Source organism: Blastomyces dermatitidis (assembly GCF_000003525.1).
Source record: "Blastomyces dermatitidis ER-3 genomic scaffold supercont1.4, whole genome shotgun sequence".
NCBI lineage: Eukaryota > Fungi > Ascomycota > Eurotiomycetes > Onygenales > Ajellomycetaceae > Blastomyces > Blastomyces dermatitidis.
The window spans coordinates 4,504,322-4,517,872 of record NW_025544777.1 but is presented as its reverse complement, the minus strand read 5'-3'; the positions used below and the strand labels follow the sequence as shown (position 1 = coordinate 4,517,872).

General features: G+C 45.8%; 4 protein-coding genes across 5 annotated transcripts; 2 read left to right on the top strand and 2 right to left on the bottom strand.

Moving 5' to 3' along the window:
* Nucleotides 1-2: 2 nt before the first annotated feature.
* Nucleotides 3-4,731, top strand: BDCG_04451 (impact family protein). The gene has a single exon (XM_045420114.1). The coding sequence runs from the start codon at nt 114-116 to the stop codon at nt 1,077-1,079; it is 966 nt and encodes a 321-aa protein (XP_045276281.1). The 5' UTR covers nt 3-113; the 3' UTR covers nt 1,080-4,731.
* Nucleotides 972-3,869, bottom strand: BDCG_04450 (acetoacetate-CoA ligase). Its single transcript, XM_045420113.1, has 6 exons — nt 3,697-3,869; nt 2,658-3,429; nt 2,343-2,589; nt 1,833-2,290; nt 1,436-1,776; nt 972-1,360 (listed from the first exon to the last, which is right to left on the bottom strand). Exons 1-6 carry the CDS (start codon nt 3,805-3,807, stop codon nt 1,202-1,204), a joined length of 2,088 nt encoding a protein of 695 aa, XP_045276280.1. The 5' UTR covers nt 3,808-3,869; the 3' UTR covers nt 972-1,201.
* Nucleotides 4,732-8,734: 4,003 nt separating the features above from the next.
* On the top strand, nt 8,735-11,599 carry BDCG_04449 (uncharacterized protein). Its single transcript, XM_045420112.1, has 3 exons — nt 8,735-8,825; nt 8,876-9,045; nt 9,095-11,599. The coding sequence occupies exons 1-3, from the start codon at nt 8,780-8,782 to the stop codon at nt 10,349-10,351; spliced, it is 1,473 nt and encodes a 490-aa protein (XP_045276279.1). The 5' UTR covers nt 8,735-8,779; the 3' UTR covers nt 10,352-11,599.
* BDCG_04448 lies at nt 10,220-11,800 on the bottom strand. 2 transcript variants are annotated; one of them, XM_045420110.1, is made up of 2 exons: nt 11,607-11,800; nt 10,220-11,553 (listed from the first exon to the last, which is right to left on the bottom strand). In XM_045420110.1, exon 2 carries the CDS (start codon nt 11,417-11,419, stop codon nt 10,931-10,933), a length of 489 nt encoding a protein of 162 aa, XP_045280880.1. In that variant the 5' UTR covers nt 11,420-11,553; nt 11,607-11,800; the 3' UTR covers nt 10,220-10,930. The 2 variants fall into 2 exon arrangements, with proteins under 2 accessions (XP_045280880.1, XP_045280881.1); XM_045420111.1 differs by having other exon boundaries at nt 10,341-11,800.
* Nucleotides 11,801-13,551: the final 1,751 nt, after the last annotated feature.

Sequence of the window (13,551 nt, the reverse complement as noted above, 5' to 3'; positions counted from 1 at the left end):
ACAAGAAGAAAAAGATCAAATTTAAGCTCACTCTTGCTCTAGAATACATTTCCCAATACTATCCTCCATCAATTAAACAATTTCACCCTCTCAATGAAACCGTCACAACAACAATGACCTCCCGCCTGAACGACGAGCTCGCCGAAGAGATCGATTCAGTCAACGCAATATATGATTCTTCCACCATAACACTGACATCAAACCCTTCCAATCCTCCTCCTAGTGCCCCGGACGAATTCCCGGTTACAACTACAATAATCCTCCGAATCCCGAATCACTTAGATTTCTCATTCCTCCTTGGCTTCGACAGCAAATACCCCGCCACCCCTCCTCGAGTAATCGGCACGGCATCTACGAGTTCTCGGGGCGAGGGGGAAAAATGGCTCAATGTGCTACGTGGCTCGGTGCAGAAGGTCTGGCAAGAAGGTTTCGTGTGTCTTTATGACGTTATAGAGGAGTGCGGAGAGCGATTCGGTGAAATGCGAGCTGGGGAGCCCGATGAAGCGTCTGCTGCTGGCGGCAATGAAGATGCGGACCCTACCACCACCCATACATCTGCAGTAGATACAGCTGTTCCGCCGCCATCACTACATGCGTCCTTTGGCCTCGATAGTCCCCCAGACTGGGTAATTTCAGATCCCATAACGGAGAAGAAATCAGTATTCGTGGCGCGTGTCGCCAGAGTTCAATCAACGGAGACGGCTAAAAAATATCTAGATTATCTCCTCGGCACAGAAAAGAAAATCGCATCTGCAACTCACAATATCACGGCGTGGCGGATTAAGCAAAAAGCCGCGCCGGGGCCCAATGGCGTTCCTGTGGCCGAGGGAACTATCTTTCAAGATTTTGATGATGACGGTGAAACGGCTGCTGGGGCCAGAATGTTGCATCTCATGCAGCTAATGGATGTGTGGGATGTGGTCGTCGTTGTGACCAGATGGTACGGGGGAGTTAAGTTGGGCCCTGACCGGTTCCGAATCATCAACACAGCCGCGCGAGATGCCCTACTAAAAGCTGGCTTTACGAAGTCTGAAGGAGGTGCTTCCCAGGAAAAGGAAAAGAAGAAGGGTAAAAGATAACTACTTATTGTGTTTTTTTTTCTATATTTGTCTTTTGTTACTTCTTCCCGAGATGCACAGCGCCTAGCGACAAACTATCTATATTTCTATCTAAAATCTGCTTTTTTGCATTGCTGCCACATTTATAGCTTACTTGATGGAGCAACTAACTTCTCTACCTCTGCGAATTGGTAGTAGAAGTTGAGGCTCTCGGGGTTGGCTAATGTACCCGATGGCTTGATTACTTTCCCAGACACAATTTGCTTGACTGGCAGTTCGACCTTCTTCAAGTTGACCGTCGTCTAGAAAATTTTTGGTCAGCTTGCAAACTTCCATGAGTCCAATACTGGAACTGGGTGTACATGTACATTACATACTGGGATCTCTGGAGTCTCAAACACATATTTGGGCACATGTCGGGGACTTAATCCGCTTCTGATGGCGGCTTTAACGTCCTCTACGAGCTTCTTGGTAAAGGGAACGCCAGGACGCATGAGCAGGAATAGCATGACAGTTTCGTCTGAATCCCGCGGTCGACGCTGCCCGACGCAGATGGAGTCGGAGATCTCATTGGCGAATTTGTTCTCGAGAATGCCGTATATTTCGGATGATCCGAACCGCACGCCTGAGGGATTAAGAACGCCATCCGCACGTCCCAGGAAAAAGATTTGCTTGGTGGTGGGATTGATCATGATGAAATCGCCGTGGGTCCAGACATCTATAGATTGTTAGCTGGGAACCAAACAGTTCGCAAGAGGGAACGCGTCAAGTTACCGTCAAATCGAGCAAAGTATGCATCAAAATAGCGCTCTGCACCGTTCTCTCCCCAAAACATGACAGGCATGTTGGGAAACGCTGCTGTCGCAACTAATTCACCTGGAACTCCCTCCTCCAGTGGAATCCCTTTAACGCCTTTTCCACCTTCCACAGTCTGATCATACACAGCAATAGGGGTCCCAAGACTCGGCCCCTGACAGCCACCCACGTACAACGGTGTCAGACTGTTTGAGGTTCCAAATGTGCCCGCAATATCCGTACCGCCAGAAATATTTGAGAGATGCACTTTAGCCGGGAATCCTTTGTCATAGAACCACTCAAACAGGGCATCCGAAAGCACCATCCCAGTGCTTGTCATTACCTCCAGATTGCTAAGATCAGTGATCTCTCGAGGTTGAATACCGTTCTTTTGCAGTTCGTACAGATAGCGTGGGGAGGTGCCCAGGTGGGTTACCCTGACTCAATCAGAATGCGTCTCTTGGAAATCCAAGGGGATCTGTGACTTACTTCTGCTCTCCAGCCAATTTAATGAACGAGGTGACATCAGGTAAGAAGGGGCTGCCGTCGTACAAGACGACTCTGCACCCGTACATCAATGGCTGCAACGCACTGAGATACATTATCCATCCTGTTGTGGTGTATTGCAGAGCCACCGAATTCGAGTTCATTTCTCGGTGCAGTTTTCCCTCTTTCAGGCCACTCAAGACAACGCCTCCAACCGAATGCACAATACATTTTGGTGTTCCAGTCGTTCCTGATTCCATCTTGTTAGACTTTTCACGCAGTTAAAATCCAACATACATGTTGCAATCAAGATCATACCTGAAGAATAAACGACCAAGAACGGATCCGAAAACTTAACTCTCACAAATTCCAACTTATTGGACTTCACCTTTGACAAGAATGCCACCAAAGTTTGCGTTCTGGGAACCATGCTCACATCGGCAGGACGATCTTGGAATCGAGGTTGCGATACAACTCCTTGAAACTCCTCCACACCCCCCATCCCTCGAACGATGTCTTTCATCTTCGGCCTCAAATCGATGGTGTTCCCATTGTATACTGTCCAATCATCCATGAACAGCCATTGGGGCTTGATCTGCAGCAAGCGATCCAGAATCCCCTTGGCACCCATATCAGTCGAGCTGGACGAAAACAACCCTCCCAGCGCCGTCACGGCCAAAAACACAACAAGAGTATCGATACTATTGCTCGCAACAACAGCTACGCGATCGCCCTTTTTCACACCCGCCGTCTTCATAGCCTGCGACAGCTTGCCAACCCTGCTCCTGAGTTCACCAAACGTGATATTCCGTGTACCCTCCGCCCCACCTTCTCGAACCTCAGTCACGGCACACTTCGCATCTTCCTTGCCAACTATAGACACTCCCGACGATCCGGAGGAGGTGAAGAGCATATTCTCCGCGAAGTTCATGTAAGTGCCGGCGAACCATTCTGGGATGCTGTCCATGCGTGCGGCCTCATCAACTACCCTTGTGTAGGTGCCAGAGTGGATGGGGTTGAGGTCATGCCAACAGAATTCCCAGAATGCGGCGCGGTTGTTGACTGAGTAGTCGTGGAGGGAGAGAAATGTCTGGAAAAATTTGGTCGAGACGTTAACTAGGTATCCTAATCATGTTGGTTTTGCATATTTTGCATTTGCCCGCCCGACGCCTAATACGTGCTAGGGAGGAGTGAAAAGCAGCGTGAATGGCAAAAAAATATGTCGGGGTACAAAACGTAGCTTTTTGCGGTCCCAAAAAGCTCGTCCGTAGAATGAATGAAACGTAAATATCTATATCGAAAGAAAAAAGAAGGAAAAAAACACCAGCCTTGTAAATGAAAAGGGGAACACACATACCGGAAACTTCAACCCCGTCTTGCGCTCCAGCCGCCGTCGAAACTGGCTGAGATTCGTCGACTCGGGATCGGGATGCTCCCATAGCTTGCGGGGTACCGCGTACGTCGACATGTTTTATATATAACTAGGTGGTTGGTTGCTCTGAAATTTAAAAAAAAAAAAAAAAAAAAAAAAAAAAAAAAAAAAAATCCAAAACTATCTCGGTCGAAAACTGAGTCTGGACCAGACGGAGAGTACTCCGTAACGTTTGTCCTAATATTGGCTATCTTCAAAACGTAGAAACCATACAGCAATTGGCGGGGGGGGATGTAACTCTCTAGCCTCACGCACGAAGAAACCGGTCAAGTAAAGAAGTAAGATCGTTTATATAAGTCAACTGCTCGTGTTTATCTTCTCCGCATGTCACGACAATCTTTCTGTCCATTTCCAACCGTCCTTCCCCCCACAGTACCCGGGGTCCATGATGGCCATTTAGCTAAATCGGCTTTTAGGCTGGCGAGCTGCTTTTGCCGGCACTCGGGTATCTCGTCTCCTCTTGGTGTTTTGTCTCCTTAATCTTTTCGGCTCCCAAGGGTTGTTTCGGTGGCCCTAGTGCCGACTTCCTCGGCTTCCGGCGGTTGGGTTTGCCGGGCGAGGGAGGCGCGGCTTTGTTAGTGAGATTTTCGGGGGATGAAGAAGTTTTCAACTTCTTTTCTTTTTTCTTTCTTTCTTTTATTTTCTCATTATTAGAGGCCTGTTGATTGGGGTTTTCAGAGTAAAATTTAATATGTTCGTATCTGTTTTATGGGGTGGTATATTTACAATGTTGCGCCTGCTACATGACAATAGCCGAACGGAAACAGTGTATATTTCCAGACAGTCAGTCGTAGTCCGTTTGAATCAAAAGAAGCTTCCTCTCATTATTCTCGCCCGTGATCGATTACCCGCCCAAAGGTTGAAATCAGTGCATCGATAGCCGGAGCCAGAGAGTGAGTGTGTTGAGCTCCAATTGAATGCCATGGTCAATTGAAATTCCCAGCAACTCTCATGTCTCATCGTAATGGAATGCTATTCTTGATGTCAAACACAATAATTGAAGTTCCAATCGTCAGGATCACGGGCCGGTGTGGGCGACGTTCTTGACTCGTATTCTGTCGCTTTTTTCTCTGGATACTACTATCCAGCTTGCACCGGTAAGAGGACTGTTCAGGCACTGTGCATTGGGCATAGTGACCCATTGAAACTCATCTGGTACAGAGCCACTGAGAGATGTTTGCTGCGTTAGGGAGAGAATAAAGGGAAAAAGAAAGGACAGGACCCGGATGCAAAATATCAGCAGGTTGACAAAATGAAGTATGAAGTCTCCACCTGCCAAGGTACCACCAATCAGTGCACATCTCCAGAGTGCTGGAAAAGGGGTACAGACGTTGCTTTGGTGTGATGGGCATGTACTGTAGATGTATATCTGGGCCAGGTAAACGGTATGTGTGGCTTAATTCGACTGTATATCAAGAGCAAGCCCTCTGTCGATTCGACTGGGTCGTGCCATATCAGAGATCGTATGTGGGAGGCTTCCAACAAGGACAATGACATGTTTGTTGTCCTCTGAGAAACTGCATAAACCATGTCTGTTTCCTCAATATTCAAACTCGCGTCTGGTAGAAGCCATGACTCTGTTGATCACCATCAAAGATCAAAGATGAAGGGTAATTGCAATGGTTTCTCGTCAATACTACCCAGACGGCCGACGTAATAGCTAGATCCACAGAAATGAAGCCTCCGCGCAGATCAACTCCAGCATTTCCCCTGAAACTTGAACTCATTACTCACTCGTTTCGGCCGGATTCTAGGAGCGGCTCTTTTCCTGTGCTTGCAACCATCATTGTACCCCCTTTATCCTGGACTTACGCAGAGTCCTCCAGAAAGAGGGAAATAAAATAAAATAAAAATGAAACCAAGGCTCCCCTAGCTCCCCTTCCTATGCATAATTAACCCAGCATCCGCCTTGGTATGTCTTTGTGCAGGCGTTGGCAACGATATTAAACCTTGCCCCGGATGAACGCAGGGGACAAGGAGATATCCCTGCGCCGGGGCACGGTTCGACAGATCTAGATAGAAAATTATTAGCAGCTGTATCGTACGTGGGGGTTCGTTCTTAAATAATACATAGTAATGGACAAGGAGCGGGAGGTGGAGTCAAGAGTCCTTCAAGAATTGATTGATAAACTACTCGTAACATAGCTAGCTACTCTTAAATTGTCCAACTGCTTCATTTTTAACCGCCGGCTGTCACACCACGCGGAGCGCCAAGTGGGTGCATGAAATGAGAAGAGGCAAACAGAGGGCCCGCCATCATTCTCGGAGATTGAATAGAAATCTTGAAGATTCAGCATGGAGGAATGGCAGCAGGGGATGGATATCTTCTATGGTACGGTACTGTATTCAGGGTGGGGTAGTCTGTAACTAGTAGTTACACCTTTTGTTCTTAATAAGGAGAAACATGCTAAATGTCTGTAAGTACATCTGTGCTCAATTCAATCGGGGGCATAATTCCGCTAGCTATGTAAGAAATATAGCAAACCTTGCAGCTATGATAGTTACTAGTTACTGTTAATATTGATTTCATATCAGACATCATAAACATATCCCTCCTGTCCGCCCTTATCAGAGTATCTCGAAGCCAAACGCCAAAAGCGACTTTACGTTGCCACCCACACCCCCCCCACCGAAAAAAAAAAAAAAAAAAAAAAAAAAAAAAAGCAAAAGAAAAGGAAAAGACCTCTTGGTTTTGAATAATCCCTAGGCTATTGCCCTATGCATCAAGGAAACAAATCCCATCCACTTACTGTAGTCCCTGAAGTCCCAAGGGTGATTAATTGCCTTGCCCTTCTCCCTTCTCCCTTCTCCCTTCTCCCTTCTCCACTCCGGAACTTGGGATCCGGAGTTTGGGAGGATTGGTTAGCAGCGAGCAAGACGGCCTGGACTGGATGGAGGTTCGAAAAACGCCATCCAATTTTATGCAATGGAGGTCTTAAGCTTTCAGGCTGAAGCCAACAAAGCACAGCAACCAGTGGCCGAGAACAGAACAGAACAAAACGTCCTTCCCAAGTTTAATGAGATCTTGGGACATGGGTGGTGGAGGGCATCGGGCACTGGGCGGGATGAATAGACGGAAGACGTCTCCACCAGCCGGGCGCCTAATGGTCCTGGCCCATCTCAAGGCTCAAAGCTTCCAGGCTCCTGGGTCGCGTTAGATGATACATGTAGATGGATAAAAACACCGCCAACTTGAATATGTTGGATCGCCCCCCCCCCCGCCCCCACTTGCCAGTACCATGATCAATTCGATCCCGATGAAGGTGTGATATCTTTGTCGAACCGATCCTACCGTGACAGGCAGACCCTCAGGCACAGTGGGGGGAGCGAGTCGTGCTCGCCGTCCAATGCCAGTCAACGGGACAGGCTCGCCCCCTGCCCAGGTGAGGTGGCGATAAGTGAGGCACTCACTTGAGGAGGTGTGGACTTTGTGTGAAGAAATTTAAACCAAGTTGGGAATCCAAAATTACGAAAACGAAAACGGCTTTGTTTGTCGCCAAATAGAATATACTGAAATATTCTCCACCATGTTTCTCCATACTTGATATATTATTTGTGTTTCTCAAACGCGAAATAGGCTAGATGACTACAAGCCATATGGTAGGAGCTCATACGTTCCCCATCCATTCTCATCCGTCAGTCACTCAACCAACATCACTATCAACCGGCGCTATTTGCAGTGGACTTGAGAGAAACGGGATAAATGTCTCTGATTCGATAGAAAATGGTATCCGGAAACACCAATGAAACCCGACAGATGGGATGCGGGGGAAGAGGGCTTTTTTTGACATGAGCCTCAAATGGACCAGGTGATGGGCTGGCCACTACCCAATGATGAGATACAAGCATTATAGATAATCTCCTCGCGAGATGTTTGCGTGCCAGACGACAATAATGATAGAACATCTATGGCTAAAGCGAGTGTCGTTTCATTCGCAAGCATTCGCAAGAGTGCCTTGACTGCCCTGGTTTCGCGTTCGAAAAACATGGTGTTTTGAAATGATATGCTGAATCATGTTCGAATGGAGCGGAGGCCGAAAAGTCTATTTTTCTTTTCAGGGGCGCGCTTCTTGCTTGCTTGCTTGCTTGCTTGACATCCAATCGTCACCATCGAACTATCGAGATGCTATACATCCAGTGTATAGAATATGTGCTGGAACAAACAGCTGGGGGCTTACAAACCTATGAAACCTGTAAAAGCATTCATTCGGTGACTTTCTTTCGGATACAAACATGGAGATAGTGAGAGTTAAGCTGAGCTGAGCTGAAATGGCGCGAGCGCGGTGGGTGAGAAATAATGAGTGATCGATTGATCCACGCTGGCGCTTCCTGAATCATCCGGATGACCTCGTTTGACCAGACCAGCGCAACGCCCGGCATCCAAACAAAATAAATAAATAAATAAATAAAATAAAATAGATAATGATACGAATCATTTTCTAGTTTGTTAGTGTTCTAGGTTCTAGTCACATTTTATTCTTCTTTTGCTCCCATCAGAATACTACTTTTGAATTTGGAAGAGCCCAAGGACATCGATTCGATTAGGCAGCAATGCGTAATTCATCCCGATGGTTTTAGTATCGGACCAAGGTATCCGGCTCGCTAGACAGACGTGCCAATGAAATGGTCATTGCCCAAAAATGCATTGATATTGATTCGAAGTCGTAGTTGTTGTAAACGTGTACTCCGTACTCCGTACACAGAGACAAGTAGGCAGGCGGGGCTTTTGTGGCTGAGAGCATGGAGAAAGAATCATAAACGCACTATTATTAGCTACGAGGAATTAAAAGGCGGGGAATGCTTTGGCGATATCAAAAGCCAGCAAAATTTACAGTGTATAAATAGGTTTGGCATAATGGAAGTATACACGAACATATTCGTACTAGCCCATATTAAGTTAGCTCCCGCCTAGTGTTCCTCCCACTTAGTTTCTACTCTTCCCTCCAGACGACCGCTTCGTTCAGCAACATAAGTGTAAAAACCACTTATTTTTTCCCTCCAATTCAACATGGGTCCGCGTCAAGCAACATCTCCGTTAAGAATCCAGGGCTATGGTATACTCTTAGCTCCCCCTATCTAGCCTGCTTTTACTAACAATCATCAGAGACACGGCCCCATCGCCAACTACGACTCCGTACTTGCCGAAGAAGCACACGCCTCCAAAAATACTACTCCCGTGAGCAGGACACCAGCGCTAGTGAGGACATAGTAAGCGGAATAAAGGAACGTAGGAGCATTAATCTCCCTTCAGCCATTCAAGCCGGCAATCCAGAGGTAGTTACTACCCGGTATGATCACTTGATTGGAGCTAATTCTACTCCAGACTCTACACGGCCCACTGATCTCTTCCAAACAGCGTTCACCTGAGCATAAACGACTACACCCTGGACCTGGACCTGAGCGCCCATCTGATAATCCCGATCCTCCTTCAAAACGGTCACGAACCAGCAAGGATAGACTAATCGAGCATTGGACACTCAATGAATATAAATGGCCCCAAAACCCTTCAAAACCAGACATCATAGAACACTGCCTTGCAAGACCGAAAACGCCATCACTTCGCCGGATGAAGCCAAATAGTGGCGAAACGATCTCTCAAGTGAAGAGTAGACCTTACACCGACAAGAACTATGAAGTATATTTGGAGACTAAAGGTAGTTTCATGGGAAGGCATAAGGATGATATCACCAGAGACAGCAAGGACTTCTATCAAAAGCTGCTGATGAAAGACACCAAAGTTCCCAGAGACACAGTGTTTGATGACAAAGCTTTCAGATCAACCTGTGACAGACTAAGAAAGTACAATGAGACTGGAGTTATTCGGATCATTGGTGAATTAATTGTGCCCTCGGCGGAGAGTGCAATTGACCTCGGTCATGTCACATTTCCGCATTTGATTGTTAGTATGAATGATGGCTGGGATAGCTCGATTCCTCTAGATGAGGCTCAATTGCCACCACCTGCACAATCTCGACAATTTCGATTACCTCAGCCACAACCCGATTACGCGGTAGGGTTCTCCCGACAGTCCTTCACTGAAAATCAACTGAAGAAGCTTGCACCATTTGTTGGTGAAATTGGTGATATGTCTTACTTTATGAGTACTGCATACATGTACTTTCCATTTATGACAGCGGAGGTGAAGTGTGGAATGACAGCACTTGATATAGCAGATCGACAGAATGCACACAGCATGACTCTCTCGGTAAGAGGTGTTGTCAAGCTCTTCAGGGTTGTGAAGCGTGAGAAGGAGCTGCATCAACAGATTTTGTCCTTTTCGATTTCTCATGATCATCAAATGGTGAGGATCTATGGTCACTATCCTGTGATTGATGGAGATAAAACTGTCTATCACCGGCACCCTATTCACCAGTTCAGTTTCACAGCACTGGATGGCAAAGAGAAATGGACATCCTATAAGTTTGTGATGGGCGTGTATGATGACTGGGCGCCTTCTCATTTTAAAAGGTTGTGCTCAGCTATTGACGAACTACCGGAGGTGAACCTCGACGTATCACAGCAGCCTGATGAGATATTACCGCAGCCAGAGCTGAGTTTTTCAGAATCAAGTGGGTTTTGACAAGGGATTGAGGGTGTCGACGTACAGTACATGTACAGTACATTACATGGACAAGGTTCAATTTTCACATCTGTATTGGGAGAGAAAGCCCAGCCATCTCTTACTGGTTCACAGGTCCCCCCCCGCATTCAAGTTGCCCAAGAAAAGACACCAATAGTCATTTAGATAACCAAATCAAGTAATTCCGTTCTAATGGCCTATTATTCCTTCTGTGAATCCTACAGATCTATCCAAAAGAATAGGTGCACCAGAATCAACCCCTAGCATTACAGTTATTCACTAGACTCAGAAAGCCAAAACCTTCTTGCAAGGCAAGGGTTCTCGCTCATTTCACTGACGTTGGAAACTCATTTTTGAGATAAGGGATGAAGTCTATGCATTGTCGGGGCGGCGGGGCATAATCAGGCCATCGTACGGAGTAATCAGCAAATTTGAAGTCTTGACTTCAGGGTTATGCCATTCATGCGCGTCCTTGTTGTTTCTATGTCGCGCAATAACTCCCCAACCTACCCTACCGGCAGCTGTCGAAATCAATGGAGGACCGGCGTGCCATCGCCATCCTCGGTGAACATATTATTGTTAGCAGGTGCGATGTCGTTGTGAACGGAGAAAGGCAAATCTGTTCGAATTCTGTGGGTTGACCTTTTCAAGCAATGTTGATGTATAACTATACCTACCGCTTGAAGCAAAGACCTGAAACTCGGCCATGTGTCTGTCACTTGGCAGCCATAGCATAGTAGAATGAATGCTTTCGAAGAAGAACTTCACACGTCTCAACCTCGTGGAGATTTTGTTTCTCAAGGGTGGGACCTGCGTCACCTGCCAGTGTATGTTTGCGAAGAGACTCGGAGTTTTGAAGGTAGCAGTCAAGCGGTGGCGATAATCACAGTCCAGGTTCTGCCGTCTCAACTCTTGGACCCCTATCCTATCCTGGGTCTCCACCCGCTGAATATCAGGAAGTTGCGACAGATCATGAGGTTCGTTTTCGTGATCCGTCCACTTTGCCAGAGTACAAGACGTTATCTTGCCGTACAATAATCTGGATGTAAACAAGTTGGAACTTGCCATCAATCAATAAACAATATGATGTTGAGGACTGTGAGATGTTGAGATGTTTTGATGGTTCGATGGAAAGAAGGAGAAGATATCAGGCAAGGAAATTTGGTATTTTTCTCTTCCTCTAAGTTAACACAGCGGGTCTGCTACGCATAGTTAGTAGACATGGTGGAGCAGAATCAGTGAATCTAGTTTATACTCTATAATCTTTACAGCTATTGTCTGTCATGTGACAGGTGACTATTTCTAATCAGAAAACTGGAGTCTGAATTCCGTAATATTATTATTGTGTTTTGAAAGAATTGGCAGCAAGCAGATGAGAGAGTGATGAGTGACATGCCGGAGTCAAAAGCGCTCTTTTTCTTTCTTTTCTTTTCTTTTCTTTTTTTCCCTCACCGAATGTCAGAAACTGAGGAAATAAATTATGCTGTGGGAAAGCATTGGTAAAATCTAAAAACTTCAAAAGGGACTCAAGGTGTTAAAAAAAGGAAGAACTCCCGCATGCGGCCATGCCATGCCAGGATCTTATTCGCTATTCGCTACTATACGCATAGTAGTAGTAGAACACTGGAGAGTTATGTAGCGTAAGTCGGAAAAATTGTAAAATTGTAAGGAGACTTGTGGCAAAAAGCGTGTCCTTGGGCGCTGAGAGAAGCAGAAATGAGGGCCAATCAACGCTACGCTGCCCCTGGTGCCTGAAAACAGCCACCTTGTAGGCTATAGTTATAGGCTAGGAATACATAAATTATAAGATGATAATAGGAATAGGCGTTTCCGGGCGTGAGGGCGGGGCAGTCAAGTTTGGTGGTTCAGAGTTAGTTTATAAGTTAGTTACCTTCTCCCCGCCGCGGATGTTTCGCTCTGACTTTCGGTGACTTTTTCTTGCAAGGGTCAAATATCTCCCTACGCACACAGTACTCCGTACGGAGTACATACAGCACAAATAGGAGAGACAGCCAGTTTCCTTTCTCATACTCTGGAGTCTGTACACAATATACGCTGCGTACATCTTCTACAAAGTGATTAATCTGTGATCAACATTGGATGGACCTATGAGAGAATATTCAATCAGCTTGAGATAATCTATCAAGAAGTTCATTGAACTTAGAGAAGCTACTTCTAAAAAGCATGCCCCTGACCTGAATCCAATTGAATCTGTATGAAATCATATGAAGCAGTTAATATAGATGAATCATGAGAATGAGAGGAATCTTTCTTATGATGCACTTTGAGAGATGATTAGAAATGCCTGGGGCTCTATAACAGAGAAGCAGTTACAAGAGGCTTATAGCAGAGATATCTGATTAATCTTGGACAGTTATAGAGGCAGGGGGCCACTATATACAAGATATTAATATTATTATTGAGTTCATCTCTCTATATATTATAGAAAAACCAACTTTTCCGAGTAAAATGCCCTGTAACGTGACCTCACGTGACATCACATGCACCCCATCAAAAATCCGTGGATATTCATGTAGTGGCGCCTGCCAATTGCACCACTCTATCTACCCCCTATCATCACCACCGCCTCTAACGCCCTGTAACACCCCCTATCACTTCCACTCCATACCCCTATCCCCATCTTATCACTCTCACTCTTACCACCTCTACCACCTCTACCACCTCTACTCTCTCTATCACCACCACTGCCTCTACTGCCTCACAGCACCCTCTATCACTTCCACTCTCTATCTCTATCCTCATCTTATCATTCTACCCCTCTCTTACCATCTCTATTATCTCTCTCACTTCTATCATCTCTATCATCTCTCTCTATCATCTTTTCCACTCTCTAGCCTCTCTATCATCATCATTATCTCTACTACTCTACAGTCTCTTCTATTACTTTCACTATCTCTACTCCTCTCTTACTATCTCTATCATATTTTGATCTCTGTGTTTATAGTATATACTGCTAAATACTCTGTAATAAAATCTCATGTGATGTCATATATATCTCTTTGAATTCATGAATGAGATTGAATAGCTGACTCTGCAATCTGTACAGCTCTGATTAATCTGATAATAGTGATAGAGATGATACAGAGTGAAAGAGAGTAGTAGAAGAAGTAGAGATGATGATAATGATGATGATGAGAGGGTAGAGAGTGAAAGAGGTGAAAAGGGTGATAACAGTGAGT